Source organism: Anabas testudineus, chromosome 7 (assembly GCF_900324465.2).
Source record: "Anabas testudineus chromosome 7, fAnaTes1.2, whole genome shotgun sequence".
Lineage (NCBI taxonomy): Eukaryota > Metazoa > Chordata > Actinopteri > Anabantiformes > Anabantidae > Anabas > Anabas testudineus.
In genome coordinates this window covers 3,137,309-3,154,121 of record NC_046616.1, presented here as the reverse complement: position 1 = coordinate 3,154,121, position 16,813 = coordinate 3,137,309, and the positions used below count along the sequence as shown (strand labels likewise).

At 42.6% G+C, this 16,813-nt stretch overlaps 1 protein-coding gene across 1 annotated transcript; it reads left to right on the top strand.

Annotated features, from left to right (window-relative positions):
* The first annotated feature begins 5,628 nt into the window (after positions 1-5,628).
* On the top strand, positions 5,629-6,756 carry LOC113167119 (trace amine-associated receptor 13c-like). Its single transcript, XM_026367510.1, has 2 exons — positions 5,629-5,789; positions 5,973-6,756. Exons 1-2 carry the CDS (start codon positions 5,629-5,631, stop codon positions 6,754-6,756), a joined length of 945 nt encoding a protein of 314 aa, XP_026223295.1.
* Positions 6,757-16,813: the final 10,057 nt, after the last annotated feature.

Sequence of the window (16,813 nt, the reverse complement as noted above, 5' to 3'; positions counted from 1 at the left end):
GAACAGGTATATTATCCATACCTGAGTGTGTCTCCTAACTCCACCAGATAGTCTCACATCTACCTATTCAGTGTTTCCTTTCAGACTGACTTCCTCATAACGAACCGGCCTCTGCTCATCCCTTCAGTACCATAAGTGTTTCGGGGGGCTGAAAGCTATATCAAAATACGGTCCAGATCCGAAACAGACAGAATAGGGAAGAGGCCAGAGGAGAGCAGGAACAGGGTCCGGTCCCATACAAAGCCAATTGTTTTAAGTCTGCAGCAGAAGGAAAAGAACTGGTCTTGTGTAGCAATTATTCTGATTCATTAGGAGCAGCTGGTTTGTGTGGTGGTAAAATCAATACGTTCCATTCTGGAGCTTGGGTCGAATCTAAGCTGTGGCCTACCTCAAGTAGGAGGTTCTCAGGCAAGACCTCCTTACCTTACCTTACCTACACTTGTAAGTTTTAATCTAAGGGTCCAGGGTTCAAGTCCCTGTTCAGGCGATTGCATCTTGTAGTCGTTTGAATGTTCCAACCTTGTGCTCAGCCGGAGACTTTTAAGACGAAAAAATAAATGATGAATGATGAATAAAACATCACTATGCTAAACTTCCTTTGTCCCTGTTGCTGGATCTATGTGTGTAAAACCCAGAATGAAAGAAAAAAAAATTGCTTTGGATAAAATCCAAATTACTAAATGTAATTCACAATAGACAGAAAAGCAGGATATGCCATGGAAACATCAGTGAGTTGACGGGTGACTCTGATCAGATTGTGCTTTGCAGAGAGTCTATGTAATATCGCTCCTGAGAGGCAGCAGGAAGTGGTTAATAAAAATTGGATCGGTTATAATCGTTGTCATTCACGAGAGTGAAAAGTTAAATAAATGGCCCCCATGTAACAAGTTAGTTCTTGTTCAACTTCTCACTACTCAAAAGTTGTGTGACCATTATTGAGCTGTTTACATGGTGTAATAATGTCTGGAGCATCAACACGGTTGTACTGGGATTTAAACAGGGTCATGGGATTTCACCCCTTCATCACTGTTGGTCAGAAACATTAGTGAGTTTGAAGATATACTTAGTTAATTAGTTTATTATTATATAATCTTAATTGTGTGTTGTAGCAATAAACTCTTTCACACACACACACACACACTTGCTCCCAGTGGTGGTGCTCAGGCTAAGACACTTTTCACACCAGCTTTCATTAGCGTGAGATGACACAGCCTCTAATGAACCACTGCAATCAGAGGTGTTAAAAAACAACTTTCAGCCTCTTCACAACAGCCTGATGTAGTCAGAGCCGAGAGACTCAAAGTTCACCAAGGTAAAAAAGTTGAGGTCAGCTGTGTTCATCATTAGGAACTTTAATGAAGTGCAAACTTTCACCACACTCACCTGATCATCAAATTAAGTCATTCTACCATGTCTTACAGTGTAGTGTGACATCATGTCTGTAACTCACAGAGCTGGCTGAGTTGATACTTCTAACTGCTCCCACGTATGAAAGTGTTAAAGCAACACTCTATTACATATGTACAGTATATATGATTTTACATGGCATGAGCCACATGTCACCAACTCACCCCCGAAATAGCTGAGTCAATAAAAAGCACAAGTGCTTAGGATTTTAACAACACGTCGACTTAAGGTTTTCACTTTGCCCTGAGTTTTGGAACTTGCACGTCATAATTTAGGCCTCATGAAAGCCTGCCTGTGCTCAGTAAGAGGGATGCAAAAGAAATGATGCAAACGTAGGGGGTTGTTTAATGATGTGATGTTTGAAGCTTAGAAAAACCCACAGAACCAACAAGACTGTGTTGGAGAGAAATGGATGAGAAAGACTGAAAGACAGGAGGGAAGGGGGAGGGAGAGGAAGAGAGAAAATATACCAGTCACTGACAGATCTTTTCTCAGAAAGACGATCAGCAGCTTCCTCTTTCTTCCTCCTTCTCTCTCTATTGATGGAGCCACTGGAGGAAGCTGAACTCTGTTTTCCACAGCTCTTCAACACCTCCTGCAAGAAGCACAAACGTCCTCCCTCTGATTCATTGATCATTTACACTCTGCTGTCCTCCATCTCTCTGCTCACTGTGTCTCTCAACCTGCTTGTCATCATCTCCATTTCCCACTTCAGGCACAGATCAAATGTTTTAGTTTTGATTTAATGTGGTTTTGATTGAAAAATGTCACAATTGCGTATGTTGCATTGTAGGTTAATGAGATGTGTTTACGAAAAGTTTATCATTGTTCGTTGGTTTTGCTTTAAGGAAACACTTTATCTGGTCATGATGTTCTAGGTAATTGTAATATTCACACTGATTATTTTCTCCCTCCAGGCAGCTCCACACTCCCACCAACCTCCTCCTTCTCTCTCTGGCTGTCTCAGACTTCCTTGTGGGTCTCATTGTGATGCCGTTTCAAATCCCCTTAACAGAACCCTGCTGGTTCCTGGGAGATCTCACATGTTCTCTGTATTATTTCTTTAACTTCATCACTGTCTGTGCCTCTGTAGGAAACATGGTGCTGATATCAGTGGACCGTTATGTTGCTATCTGTGACCCTCTGTATTACTCCACTAAAGTTACTCAAAGCACAGCTCAAATCTCTGTTCTCCTGTGTTGGATTTCCTCTGCATTCTACAGTTTTCTGATTTTATTTGATAACTTGAAACAACCAGGCAGATATAACTCCTGCTATGGAGAATGTGTAATTAACATAATAGGTGTTGTCGACCTTGTAGTAAGTTTTATCATCCCTATTTCCTCCATCATCATTCTGTATATGAGAGTGTTTGTGGTGGCTGTGTCTCAGGCTCGTTCCATGCGCTCCCACATTGCAGCTGTCAAACTGCAGCGTTCAGTGACTGTAACTGTGAAGAAATCCGAGCTGAAAGCAGCCAGGACTCTTGGTGTGGTTGTTGCTGTGTTTCTCATGTGTTACTGTCCATATTATGGTGTTTCACTGTCTGGCTATGACATCATGATGGGTTCTTCACTTAATGCTTTTACAGAGTTTCTGGTGTTATGTGCCTCCTTTCTAAACCCCCTGATCTATGCCTTTCTCTACCCCTGGTTTAAGAAATCTGTTAAACTTATTGTTACACTGGAGATACTGCAGCCTCGCTCCTGTGAGGCCAGTGTACTTTAGAGAAAAACTGTGAAGGAATAACATTTAAGGTATACATGATACATGCATTTTATACATGTCAATACATGGCAAAATATTACATATAACAATAATACATTAAAATGGATCCATGTTTCCACTTCTGTAATAGGTGAAAGTCAATGTCAAAACAATAAATGTATGTTTAAGTTTCTCAGTGTCATGTTTAACTTGAATTGCTAATTTGTATCATGCCAGAAATGTTTTGGTTTTTTTTTTAGATTACAAAAGGTTAAAATCACCTCCAAAATAATTGAAATAGCAACACCTGTCAATGTTTTTGCTGTGCCCACATTACATTTGGGTTTAACATTAATATATGCATTTGACTTCATCATCAGTTTGGTAGATTTTGTTCTCATTATTCTATATAACCGTGTTTTATCTCTGTACTATTTTCTTAATCCAAATCATAAGTGCACGGATCCCCCATGTGGAAGAAGGATGGTCTGCAGGTCTCCTTTCAAATTCTAAAGGGTTGAAATTCTCCCTCTTTATTTTTTTAAAGAGGTTTTCCCCAGTATAGGGCAGTTGGTTTTGTCTATTATAAACTGCAGCCTGACTTCAGGTGTTGTCCTGGCAAATTTTAAATATGCGGTGATACAACCCCTGTTAAAGAAACCAGGTCTCAACCACACTGAGCTGGCTAATTTTAGGCCCATCTCCAAGCTGCCCTTCATCTCTCAAGTTCTAGAGAAAATTGTTTATGCGCAGTTGAAATCTTTTTTACTTGCGTAAAATCTTTTAGAAGTTTTTCAATCTGGTTTTAAAACCCTGCATAGCACAGAGTCAGTATTGCCAAGAGTCTTTAATGACAGTCTCCGAGCAACTGATGCTGGTGATTTTGTGATCCTTGTTTTGCTGGATCTGCTGCTTTTGATTCTGTGGACAATGATATTTTATTATCTCGGCTGCAGTATCTGATGGGCATTCATGGTACCGCTTTGGAATGGTTTACGTCCTTTTTGGCAGTCAAAACCATCAGTCTGAACCTTGCTAGTTCTGAATCACCTTCAGCTCCCCTGTTATATGGAGTTCCTCATGGGTCAATTTTAGGGCCTCTCCTTTTTCCCTTTACCTACTTCCTCTGGGTTCCATCCTGAGGAAGCATGGGATTTCTTTTCTTTGTTATGCTGATGACAGTCAAATCTACATGCCACATGTCACTTTGAAACAGTAATCCATGCCTTTTTACATCTCGGCTGAATCACTGTAATGCACTGTATTTTGGTGTAAATCAATCTTCCCTTGCACATCTCCAACTGGTCCAAAATGCAGCTGCTCGTCTTATGGTTGGGGAACGAAAGAGGGAACAGATAACTCCCATCCTGGCATCTCTCCACTGGTTGCCTATGCATTTTAGAGTCCATTTTAAAATGCCTTCATTTGTTTTTAAATCTTTACACGGTCTTGTCCCCACTTATCTTGCTGAGCTACTTATGCCCTATCCTCTCAGGTCAGCTGACCAGCTTCTCCCGACAGTACCGAAGTCAAGGTGGAAGCCTAGGGTGGACAGAGCTTTTGCCGAGTTTTTTTTTTTGTTGTTGTTGAGTTAACATCCTTTACAGCACTTTCTACCTTGTGGTATGGCCACTGTATATCTTCTGGTGAATTCTTCTTGGTATGGTGGTGATTGTACTGCCCTTACCTAAAACCAATACAAGTCCATTGCCTTTTCCTCATGTAATATGCTGATACCTCTGCTATTGTGGCAACCTGCAACTGCCTGGGGCCTGTTGCTGGCTTTAACTGGGGTGTCTGCTCCTTGGTGTCTGCTTCTCTGTGGATCCAACCTAAATTTGAGATAAAGCCTTTTTACTTATTTTCTAAATGTGCACATTTTCTTTGAGTGCATGCTCCAGATCAGAGGAAATCTGAAAGAGACATGTTGTACATCCAGATCCATTTAGGAGTTGCAACATTTCATGGGTAATTCTAGATTTCTCACCTTTTCCACAAAATGTTTAAAGCCAATATTTTGATAAATACACTTATTTAATTTAAGAGCATATAGGAATGGAAATGTTGCAGCTAAATTGCCGCTCTTTGGAGAAATGCTCTAATGTGCTCAAAAAATAATCTCAGTCTGTGTATATTGATGTTTTTGGTGCTGGAACAATACATTTGACATTTGACTGAACTGTTGAAGTTTATTAAAGCAAAACAAGTTAACCACAAGTTAAGGAACGTAAGACAGGACAAAGGGGAATGGATAATGAATTCACGAGGGAGGAGGAAAAATCAGGCAACTCATGACAGAAATGTTCTGGGAAAGCTCAGCAGCTTTTACCCTCCTACTTCTGTCTCTGATGTGCATTAGAGTCCAGAAGAGAATCTAAGGAGAAGGGGGATGAAAGATGAAGGGGAAACAGAGAGACAAATACAGATAGCTGAATGTCGCTGGCTTTGCACAAAAAGTTTCTTGTGCACTGCAGTTTTTCATCTCCTCGTCTCTCTCTGGTTCTGCAAACCCTGATGGAAGCTGAACTCTGTTTTCCACAACTCTTCAATGCCTCTTGCAAAAAACACTTACGCCGTTACCCTGAAGCAATCTTCATTTACACTCTGCTGTCCTTCATCTCGCTGCTCACTGTGGTTCTCAACCTGCTGGTCATCATCTCCATCTCACACTTCAGGCACAGACTAACGTCTCAGCTCTGATAATATATTGTTGTAATGACTGTTGTTAAAATGTTTTCTGAGTATTACAAGCTGGATAAGAAGCGTTCTGTTTGAATGTAGTTCTTACAGTTTTTCTTTTGCTGATTATGCTTTCAGTGCTTCTGATGTTTACACTGATGATGTTCTCTCCCTTTCAGGCAGCTCCACACGCCCACCAACCTCCTCCTTCTCTCTCTGGCTGTCTCAGACTTCCTTGTGGGTCTTATCGTGATGCCGTTTCAAATCCCCTTAACAGAACCCTGCTGGCTACTGGGTGACCTGGTTTGTGTTTTGTATTATTTAATAACCTTCATCACTGTCTGTTCTTCCACAGTGAATATGGTGCTGATATCAGTTGATCGTTATGTTGCTATCTGTGACCCTCTGCATTATCCCACTAAGATCACTCAAAGGAGAGTTCAAATCTCTGTTCTCTTGTGTTGGGTTTACTGTGCTCTCTACAGTTTCCTGATTTTATTTGATAACCTGAATAACCCAGGCAGGTATAACTCCTGCTATGGAGAATGTGTGATTAATATAAATGGAGGCGTTGATCTAATTGTAGCTTTTATCATCCCCATTTCCTCCATCATCATTCTGTATATGAGAGTGTTTGTAGTTGCTGTGTCTCAGGCTCGTTCCATGCGCTCCCACATTGCAGCTGTCAAACTGCAGCGTTCAGTGACTGTAACTGTGAAGAAATCAGAGCTGAAAGCAGCCAGGACTCTTGGTGTGGTTGTTGCTGTGTTTTTTATGTGTTACTGTCCACCTTACTGTGCGTCTTTCTCCGGCTATGCCTTCACAGATTTTCTTGTGTTATGCACCTCCTGTCTAAACCCTCTGATCTACGCCTTCCTCTACCCCTGGTTTAGACAATCTGTTAGACTTATTGTTACACTTGAGATACTGCAGCCTCACTCCTGTCAGGCCAACGTACTGTAGAGAGAAACTGAGGTGTGACAGAAAAGAAATTAATGCTATCTTATATCAGGCCCCTCCCTGAACTGCCACCTTACTGTGGTGGAGGGATTTGAGTGTCCGAATGACCCTAGGAGCTATGTTGCCGGGGGCTTAAGCCCCTGGTAGGGTCTCCCAAGGCAAACAGGTCCTAGTCGACGGGCCAGACTAAGAGCAGTTCATAAACCCCTTATGTTGTATAGAATATCAAGGTTAGTTACGTCGCCCGGATTGGCATCACCGGGGCCCCACCCTGGAGCCAGGCCTGGGGTTGGGGCACGTAGGCGAGCGCTTGGTGGCCGGGATCTTTCCCACGGGACCCTGCCGGGCACAGCCCGGAGGAGCGATGTGGGACCGCCTTCCCGTAGGCCCACCACCCGCAGGAAGGACAATAGGGGGCAGGTGCAGTGTGGATTGGGTGGCAGCCATGTGGAGGTGCCTCGACAACCCAATCCCTGGACAAGGAATCTGGCAATTGGGACATGGAATGTCACCTCACTGGGTGGAAAGGAGCCTGAACTTGTGTTGGAGGTTGAGCGTTACCGGCTAGAGATAGTTGGGCTCACTTCCACACACAGTCTGGGCTCTGGAACACAACTCCTTGAGAGAGGTTGGACTCTCTTCTACTCTGGAGTTGCCCATGGTGAGAGGCGGCGGGCAGGGGTGGGCTTGCTTATAGCCCTCCAGCTCAGCTGCCATGTGTTGGAGTTTTCCCTGGTGGACGAGAGAGTTGTTTCCCTGTGCCTTTAGGTAGGGGATAGGTCTCTCACTGTTGTTTGTGCCTACGGGCCAAATAGCAGTCTACTGGGGGATTTCAACGCCCACATGGGCAATGACAGTGATACCTGGAGGGGCGTGATTGGGAGGAACGGCCTCCCAGATCTGAACCCGAGTGGTGTTTTGTTATTGGACTTCTGTGCTAGTCACAGTTTGTCCATAACGAACACCATGTTCAAGCATAAGGGTGTCCATCAGTGCACGTGGCGCGAGGACACCCTAGGTTGGAGGTCTATGATTGACTTTGTGGTTGTGTCATCTGACCTCTGACCATATGTCTTGGACACTCGGGTGAAGAGAGGGGCTGAGCTGTCAACTGATCACCACCTGGTGGTGAGTTGGATCCGGTGGCGGAGGAGGAAGCTGGATAGACTTGGCAGACCCAAACGTATTGTGAGGGTCTGTTGGGAACGTCTGGTGGAACCCTCTGTCAGAGAGGTCTTTAACTCCCACCTCCAGAAGAGCTACAACCAGGTCCCGAGGGAGTCTGGAGACATTGAGTCCAAGTGGACCATGTTCTCCACCTCCATTGTCAATGCGGCTCGTCGGAGCTGTGGCCGTAGGGTCTCTGGTGCCTGTCGCGGCGGCAATCCCCGAACTCGGTGGTGGACACCGGAAGTAAGGGAAGCCGTCAAGCTGAAGAAGGAGTCTTATCAGGCCTGGTTGGCCTGTGGGACTCCTGACGCTGCTGATGGGTATTGGCAGGCCAAACGTGCCGCAGCCCGCACGGTCACAGAGGCAAAAACTCGGGCCTGGGAGACGTTCGGCCTTGTGGACTTGGAGAAGGAGTTTGACCGTGTCCCTCGTGGCTTCCTGTGGGGGGTACTCCGGGAATACAGTATTCTGAGCTTGGTTCGCATTGCCGGCAGTAAGTCAGACTTGTTCCCGGTGCATTTTGGATTTCGACAGGCCTGCCCTTTGTCACTGATCCTGTTCATTACTTTTATGGACAGGATTTCTAGGTGCAGCCAGGGGTCGGAGGGAATCCGGTTTTTGGGACCACAGGATCTCATCTCTGCTTTTTGCAGATGATGTTGTCCTGTTGGCCTCATCAGACCGGGACCTCCAGCAGGCACTGGGGCGGTTTGCAGCCGAGTGTGAAAGAGCTGGGATGAGAATCAGCACCTCCAAGTCTGGAAAAAGGTGGCTTGCACCCTCCAGGTTGGGGGGGAGATCCTCCCTCAAGTGGAGGAGTTTCAGTATCTTGGGGTCTTGTTCACGAGTGAGGGAAAAAGGGAGCGTGAGATCTGTTTCGGATGCCTCCGGGACGCCTCGCAGGGGAGGTTTTCCGGACATGTCCCACTGGGCGGAGGCCCCGGGGAAGACCCAGGACACGTTGGAGGGACTATGTCTCTCCGTTGGCCTGGCAACCCCTCGGTGTTCCCCCGGAAGAGCTCGAGGAGGTGTCTAGGGAGAGGAAAGTATGGGCATCTCTGCTTAAGCTGCTCCCCCCGCGACCCAGCCCTGGATAAGTGGTAGAAAATGGATGGATGGATGGATGGATCTTATATTAGGGTAAAAATGTATTTCAGCCCCCAGTCTGATATTGTCATCTGAGAAAAATGATCAACCATGACAAATAAAAAAAAAAATTCATCAATACTGTGTGTATGTACTTTGTTGGTTTCTGCCAGATTTTTTAATGTACAAAAACTGTGCTTCCCTTATGTCGTAGATACCACAGATTTTGTAGTTTTTGTACTCAGATTTATAATCCAGTTTATAAATGTGAGTCCATCTTGCTGTAGTTATGTCAGTTAAGTTTAATAAATGCAACTTATAATACTAATACTTATAATATATACTACTTATAATAATACCCTGTAAGTTGAAAAATTCAGAGAAAGAGGATGATTCCACATATTAGATTGTAGTAGTTCAAGTTATGATGCGTTTTATGAAATAAAACGGTATCAAATTTATTAGAAATCATTATTAAGTACACTTTTCACCAACTTATGTTATGTTTTCAGTACTATTCTATTTACAAACCTTTTAAAATAGATTAGTTGGTGGATGTACTGTGTTGAGCTTTTGTCAGTTTTGCAGATGTAAGATATCCAAGAAATCAGATCACCTTTACATCCCAGACCACCTCGGCTCAGTGGTACCACTCCTACAGGCTAGAGGATACACAGGAGTTGTTGCTGCATGTACCATCTGTGCTGAGGTGGTACAGGCATAGGGACACTCTGACTTCTGTGCTCCTGTGAACCCGTCTACAGGTCCCGGTCGAGTGTGCACATCACTCTTCATCTTTGCCATCTTGCACAGAGAAGAGCCAGAGCCACATTTTAAAACTTCTAATGAAAAATAGTTTGAGAGACTCCTCAACCTCTTTACATGTCAGATCAGTGTGTTTGGCTTTGTGTCTTCTGACATCTCCCTCTATTTACCATGCAAGAAACTCCTTCCCATCATAAAGGTCATCAACCCATGGGAGTCCACCTCCAACTCCCCCAACCACTCTGCATTTATCTGACATTTCAAGTTTTCAAGACAGTTTCAAGACAAAAGTTACAAGTTCACTTGTGGCCTCTGTCACGAGTTAAGGAGGGGAACGAGGCAGGTTTAAACTGAACACAGGATTTATTGGGTAAAACTACAAAACAGAGAAACTAAGGGGGGTGTCAACCGACACTACAAAAACAGGGAGAAATATGAGGACAAAGGAACAACGTAAAACTACCCAAAATGGCGGAGGACAAAGTAACAAATAAAGAAACCAAAGTACAAATCAAAAACCACTGCACAATGGCAGGAAAACACTCACTGAGAAACAGGTAACAAAGTCCAAAAGTTCAGAGGGGGGAGAACGAAATCTAGAGAGTCCAAGGGGGGAAGCAGACAGGCCTGAGGAGGATGAGCAGGAGCAGGCAGGGCTGAGCAGGCATGGGTAACACACAGGCTGGACACAGGTTGGGGAACGACGACGAACTGACAGAGGGGAAAGGGCTGAGGAGAGTTTTGTAGGGGAAAGGGGCACAGGTGAGTCCAATGTTCAGCTGATTGCTGTGAGCAGAGGGAGAGAAGGGGCTGGTGGGCGGAGTCCAGAGAGAGAGTGAGGTGGAGAAGTGAGGGAAATCCTCAGCTTGGCCTGATGCCAGGCTGAAACGGTGACAGCCTCCTCCCCTTCCCCCGCTGTGGGGTCCAGTAATACTGGGTCTAGTCTACTGGGGAATGGTACTGCCTAGAGAAACCTCCTAGTTTACTTTGGACCCTGCCTTTCTATGTGACTTCCACCATGAACATCCTGTCCAACCTGATGATGTTTCCCCAACTGTTGATCTTTTGTTGCCTGAGTGGACTCTCTGACCACCGATTCCTGCCTACCCCTCTTCAGATTGGTTGCTACTCCAATATTGACCTGACGTGTTCCTGTTTTCCTTGACTGTGATGTTTGATTTCAGAGGTTGCTTTGGTTAACATTGTAAAATGTATGTTTCTGCAGGTAAAAGATGCTTCACTGTGCTCAACAGCTGATCTCAATTTACAGTATTTTTACTCTTTGGTGATGGAACCTTCACATTTATAATTATTATTTTTTATTATTTTAATGCGCTGCAACTGAACTGAGCTGCTGTGGGTTGTTGAAGAAAACCAAGAAACAAAAATTTTTTAGAAGGTAAGAAACGTGCACAGGACAAAGGGGAGTGGACAGAAAGCTCTTAGCACATTAAAGACAAATGATGAATTAAACATTTTACACAAGGGAGGAGGAACATCAATGTTCACAAAAGAGGAGGAGAGATACATCAACTGTGGAAGAACGGATGAGAAGCTGCCACCACCTCCTTTTCTGTCTCTGACGATGGAGACACCGGATGAAACTGAACTCTGCTTTCCACAACTCAACACGTCTTGCAAGAAACACTTGAGGCGTTTCTCTGAGGCAATGATCATTTACACTGTGCTGTCCTCCATCTCTCTGCTCACTGTGTCTCTCAACCTGCTGGTCATCATCTCCATCTCCCACTTCAGGCACAGATACATGTTTTAACTTTGATTATATGTTGTACTGTAATAGTGACTGATAAAACTTTTAGCTCTTACTGTCGAGGTTTTCAAAATGACTGTTACTAGATAAAAGAGTAAAGCCTAGAGTAAATCCACCTGGTTGGTTGTTGAGACTTTGTTCAAAAGTAGTTCTTAAAATCAAAACATTGATTTGAATACAGTTGACTGTAATTTCATAGAAAACAGTGTCTTCTGCTGATAATGTTTTTAGTGTTCATGAGTTTAAACATCTACAGTGAAATATTCTCTCCCTCCAGGCAGCTCCACACTCCCACCAACCTCCTCCTCCTCTCTCTGGCTGTCTCAGACTTCCTTGTGGGTCTCTTCGTGATGCCGTTTCACATCCCCTTAACAGAGCCCTGTTGGTTACTGGGTGATCTGGTGTGCGTTTTGTGTTATATTATACCCTTCATCACTGTCTCTGCCTCCGCAGTAAACATGATGCTGATATCAATCGATCGTTATGTTGCTGTCTGTGACCCTCTGCGTTACCCCATCAAAGTGACTCGAAAGCGAGTTCAGATCTCTGTTCTCTTGTGTTGGTTTTACTGTATTTTCTACAGTTTTATGAGTTTATTTGATAACCTGAAACAACCAGGCAGGTATAACTCCTGCTACGGAGAATGTGTGATTAACATAATTGGAGCTGTCGACGTTGTCTTAGGTTTCATCATTCCCATTTCATCCATCATCATTCTGTATTCGAGAGTGTTTGTAGTTGCTGTGTCTCAGGCTCGTTCCATGCGCTCCCACATTGCAGCTGTCAAACTGCAGCGTTCAGTGACTGTAACTGTGAAGAAATCAGAGCTGAAAGCAGCCAGGACTCTTGGTGTGGTTGTTGCTGTGTTTTTTATTTGTTATTGTCCATCTTACTGCGTCTCTATCTCTGGCTATGACATCATGATGGGTTCCTCACTTAATGCCTTTGCAAATTTCCTGGTGTTATTCACCTCCTGTCTAAACCCTGTGATCTATGCCTTCCTCTACCCCTGGTTTAGGAAATCTGTTAAAGTTATTGTTTCACTTGAGATACTTCAGCGTCACTCGTGTCAGACCAACGTACTGTAGAGAGAAACCATGGTGTAAAGAAAAGGAGACAAACGATATAAGTGAATGAGAAATATGAAGTTGTTCACATGTTACTTAGTCACCAAAGAGAGAAGAACACTGAGTTATTTTGTGTTTTGCATATAAATAAAATAAAACAATTATTATATATTAGTATTCATCTTTATATAAAACATATTTCATCTAATTCCGATTAAAGTAACTTTTCAGTGCCATGTTGAAACTTATATATATAAGATACAGACAAACCTCTGACTTTTGTAAGTAGCTTAAAAAACGTCCATCAGAGATTGTTATAGGCTGAATTAAACCAAAAAATGATGGTTAGTCCTTTTGAAACTGAATGATTATTGGTGGAATGACATACTGTGTTACATTTTGCACATGTAAGACATGAACTTGACTCATTCACAGCCCTGGGTTCAGTTTCCTGCAAAAATGTCAGTGATAAAAAAACTGCTGCCTTTCTTCAATCACTTGCACATAGCAGTGGTACTTTGCTTTCCCCTTAGTTCTATGGCTTAGTCTTATGTCTGACGGCTGAAACCCATTGTTCAAAAGAAACTGAAAGGGACATTAATTAATTAATTATTAACAAAATGAAGATGATGTGTGGTATCTCATAATAAACTCACAACAAACTTTGACTCCCTTTTCCACAACAGCCAACTCCACCTTAAGACTTTTACACAGCACACAGTGAGGTTCTGTAAGGGCACATTGAGGGGCCAAACACTTCCTGGGTCCAGTTCTTTCCTAACATCCGTTCAGACAATGACAATTTGAAAATGTTGTCATTAAGATTTGTTACACTTTACACATACAATCATATGTACAACATATAAAACCAAACAGATGAGCCAACAGACACAGTCCATATGAAAACAAGAGCCTGCTAAATATACGACTAACTACAACAATGCAAACTATGTCTGTCAAGTAGTATACTAACTAGATCATAAGTATAAACAAAAATACATGTATCTTAAAATGCCTCTTAAACCCCTTAAATCCCCTTATGCTGGGTTTACTGGTTTCAAGAAGCACCCTCTGATGTGAACCATGCCTCACAGAAAAGAGCTCTTAGAAGACCAACGATCAGGAGGACACAACGGAAGAAGCCATTGATGTCCAAAAAAAAAAAGATTGCAGCACGTTTGATGGTGATGATGCACCTGGATGTTCCACAGCACTACTGGCAAATATTCTGTGGACAGATGAAACCGAAATTGAGTTGCTTGGAAAAAACACACAACACTATGTGAGGAGAAAAAAAAAAACAACACACAGCACAGAGCACGCAAACATCAAAACCTCGTCCCCACTGTAAAACATGGCGGAGGGAGGATCATGGTTTGGGGCTGCTTTGCTGCCTCAGGGCCTGGACGGATTGTTGTCATTGATGGAAAAATGAATTCCAGAGTTTATCAAGACATTTTGCAGGAAAACGTAAGACCACCTGTCCCCAACTGAGGCTCAGCAGAGGATGGAGGTGATGCAACACGACAATGATCCAAAGCTTACAAGTAATTCAACAAAAAGAATAGCTTCAACAGAACAAAATACACCTTCTGGAGTGGCCCAGTCAGAGTCCTGACCTCAACCTGATTGAAATGCTGTGGCATGACCTTAAGAGAGCGATTCACACCAGACATCCCAAGAATATTGCTAGACGGAAACAGTTTTGTGAAGAGGAGTGGTCCAAAATTAATCCAGATCGTTGTGCAGGTCTGATCTGCAACTACAGAAAACGTATATTTGGGTAGTTAGTATTAGTTAGTTATTATTTTAAACAAATGTGTTTTTCTATTGTTGTGACTTAGATGGAGATCCGAGCCAGTTTTATGACAAATTAATGCAAAAAACCTGATTTCCAAAAGGTTCACAAAGTTTTTCTTGCCACTGTAAAAAAATATTTCTTTACAGAGGAATCGTCTTTTTTTCTGTGTATTTTGTTTTAATATGGCCGAAGTTTATTTTAAATTCTTACCTTACCCCAAGGCATGCTGTGTAGTCACTACTGTACTGTTACTTTTAGGAAAGTTGCTTCAGAGAGTGATGAAGATGTGGGTAGGGTGGAGGGTGTTATGCAAAATCAGAGGGGTGGGGGGGCATAAATTAGCTTTGACACTGTTTAGCAGATTCATCTTCACTCTCTCTCTGTTGATGGAGAAACTGGAGGAAGATGAACTCTGTTTTCCACAGCTCTTCAACACCTCCTGCAAGAAACACAAACGTCCTCTTTCTGAGTCTATGATCATTTACACTCTGATGTCGTTCATCTCTCTGCTCACTGTGTTACTCAACCAGCTGGTCATCATCTCCATCTCATACTTCAGGCACAGATAATTCTTAGCTTAGAAAATTTGTTATTGAGATGTATTTGTGTGAAATTAGTGACTTTTGTTCAAACAGTGCTTTCAGTAAAAATTGGTGGTTTCACTTAATATTACTGTTTTTAACAAAACTAACTGCTAACTAATTATTCAATGTGATGATTTTCTTCCCTCCAGGCAGCTCCACACTCCCACCAACCTCCTCCTTCTCTCTCTGGCTGTCTCAGACTTCCTTGTAGGTCTCATGTGATGCCTTTTCAAATTCTATTAACAGATCCCTGCTGGCTCCTGGGTGACTGGTCTGTGTTGTGTATTATTTTTTCCTTTTTATAACAGTCTATGCATCAATAACAAACATGGTGCTGATATCAGTCGATCGTTATGTTGCTATCTGTGACCCTCTGCATTACTCTACTAGAATCAATCAAAGAGAGTTCAAATCTCTGTTCTCTTATGTTGGATTTACTGTGTTTTTTACAGCTTCATGATTTTATTTGAGAATTTGAAACAACCAGGCAGGTATAACTCCTGCTATGGAGAATGTGTGATTAACTTAAATGGAGCTGTTGACCTTGTTTTAGCCTTTATCATCCCCATTTCCTCCATCATCATTCTGTATATGAGAGTGTTTGTAGTTGCTGTGTCTCAGGCTCGTTCCATGCGCTCCCACATTGCAGCTGTCAAAGTGCAGCGTTCAAAGACTGTAACTGTGAAGAAATCAGAGCTGAAAGCAGCCAGGACTCTTGGTGTGGTTGTTGCTGTGTTTCTCATGTGTTACACTCCCTCGTACTGTATGTCTCTCTCTGGCTATGACGGTATAATAGGCTCTTCTACCTATTTTTATTTTTTATGTCATATTTCAACTCCTGTCTAAACCCTGTGATCTACGCTTGTTTTTACCCCTGGTTTAGAAAATCTGTTAAACTCATTTTAACACTTGAGATCCTGCAGCCTCACTCCCGTCAGAAAAACTTAATGTAAAGAAAATTTGTAGAGTGACTGAAAAGGGCTGAACTGTTTTTATGAGGAGACAAAAATCCTGTATGTGATGTTATATTGAATATTTTATTCACATGATGTTCCACCAGTTGAAACTTTCTTCATTGCATGTTCAGCAATGCAATGGAGCAGCTCAGATAAAGCCTGTGTTCAGTTACTGATCATGTACATTGATGTCCCATATTTAATTCCCATATTTAATTTGCAGCATAAACAACATAATACAATTTCTGTGATGAAGTACCTCGTACAATAAAAAAACATTATCACAATATAAGTACTGTACATTTATAATTTTTATCATTATTAACCACAAGTACAAATCACAAAATTCACAATGAGCCAACATTCACTGAGGCCTGGAAGATGCTGATAAAGTTCATTAGTTGGGAAAACTTAACTGCAGGTAATGAATGGATGTAGTAAACAGTGGAGGGATGGGTGTCATGATAGTGAATTTGAAACCAGCTACTTTCCCTGTTTCAATGCTCAGTTTAACTAACACAGTTTACATGAGATTGATCAGCCTATTTGCTCTGATCGCTGATATTTACATCTTTTGTGATTTTATCATAATACTGTGTAAACATAGTTTTAATAAGTAAAACGTTTGCTGTGTATTAAAGAACTCTATATAACTTATTCTGTGTTTAGTGTAGTTTAGCCAGAAATGAAAAAAAAGAAGTGAAGTTTCTGAAAGTGATGAAGAGACAGATGAATCATGCAAAACCTGAGGGAGAAAGATCCAACAGTGGGGAGGAGGGAGATGGGTCAGTCGCATGACGTATCACTGCTGGGAAAGTGTTCAGCAGCGTCTTTCCTCTCTGATGGAGAAACTGGAGAAA

Coding starts and splice junctions, on each gene's coding strand:
- LOC113167119 (XM_026367510.1), top strand. CDS start 5,629: ATGGAAGCTGAACTCTGTTTTCCACAACTCTTCAATGCCTCTTGCAAA. Junction 5,790..5,972: donor ATCTCCATCTCACACTTCAG/GCACAGACTAAC, acceptor TCTCCCTTTCAG/GCAGCTCCACACGCCCACCA.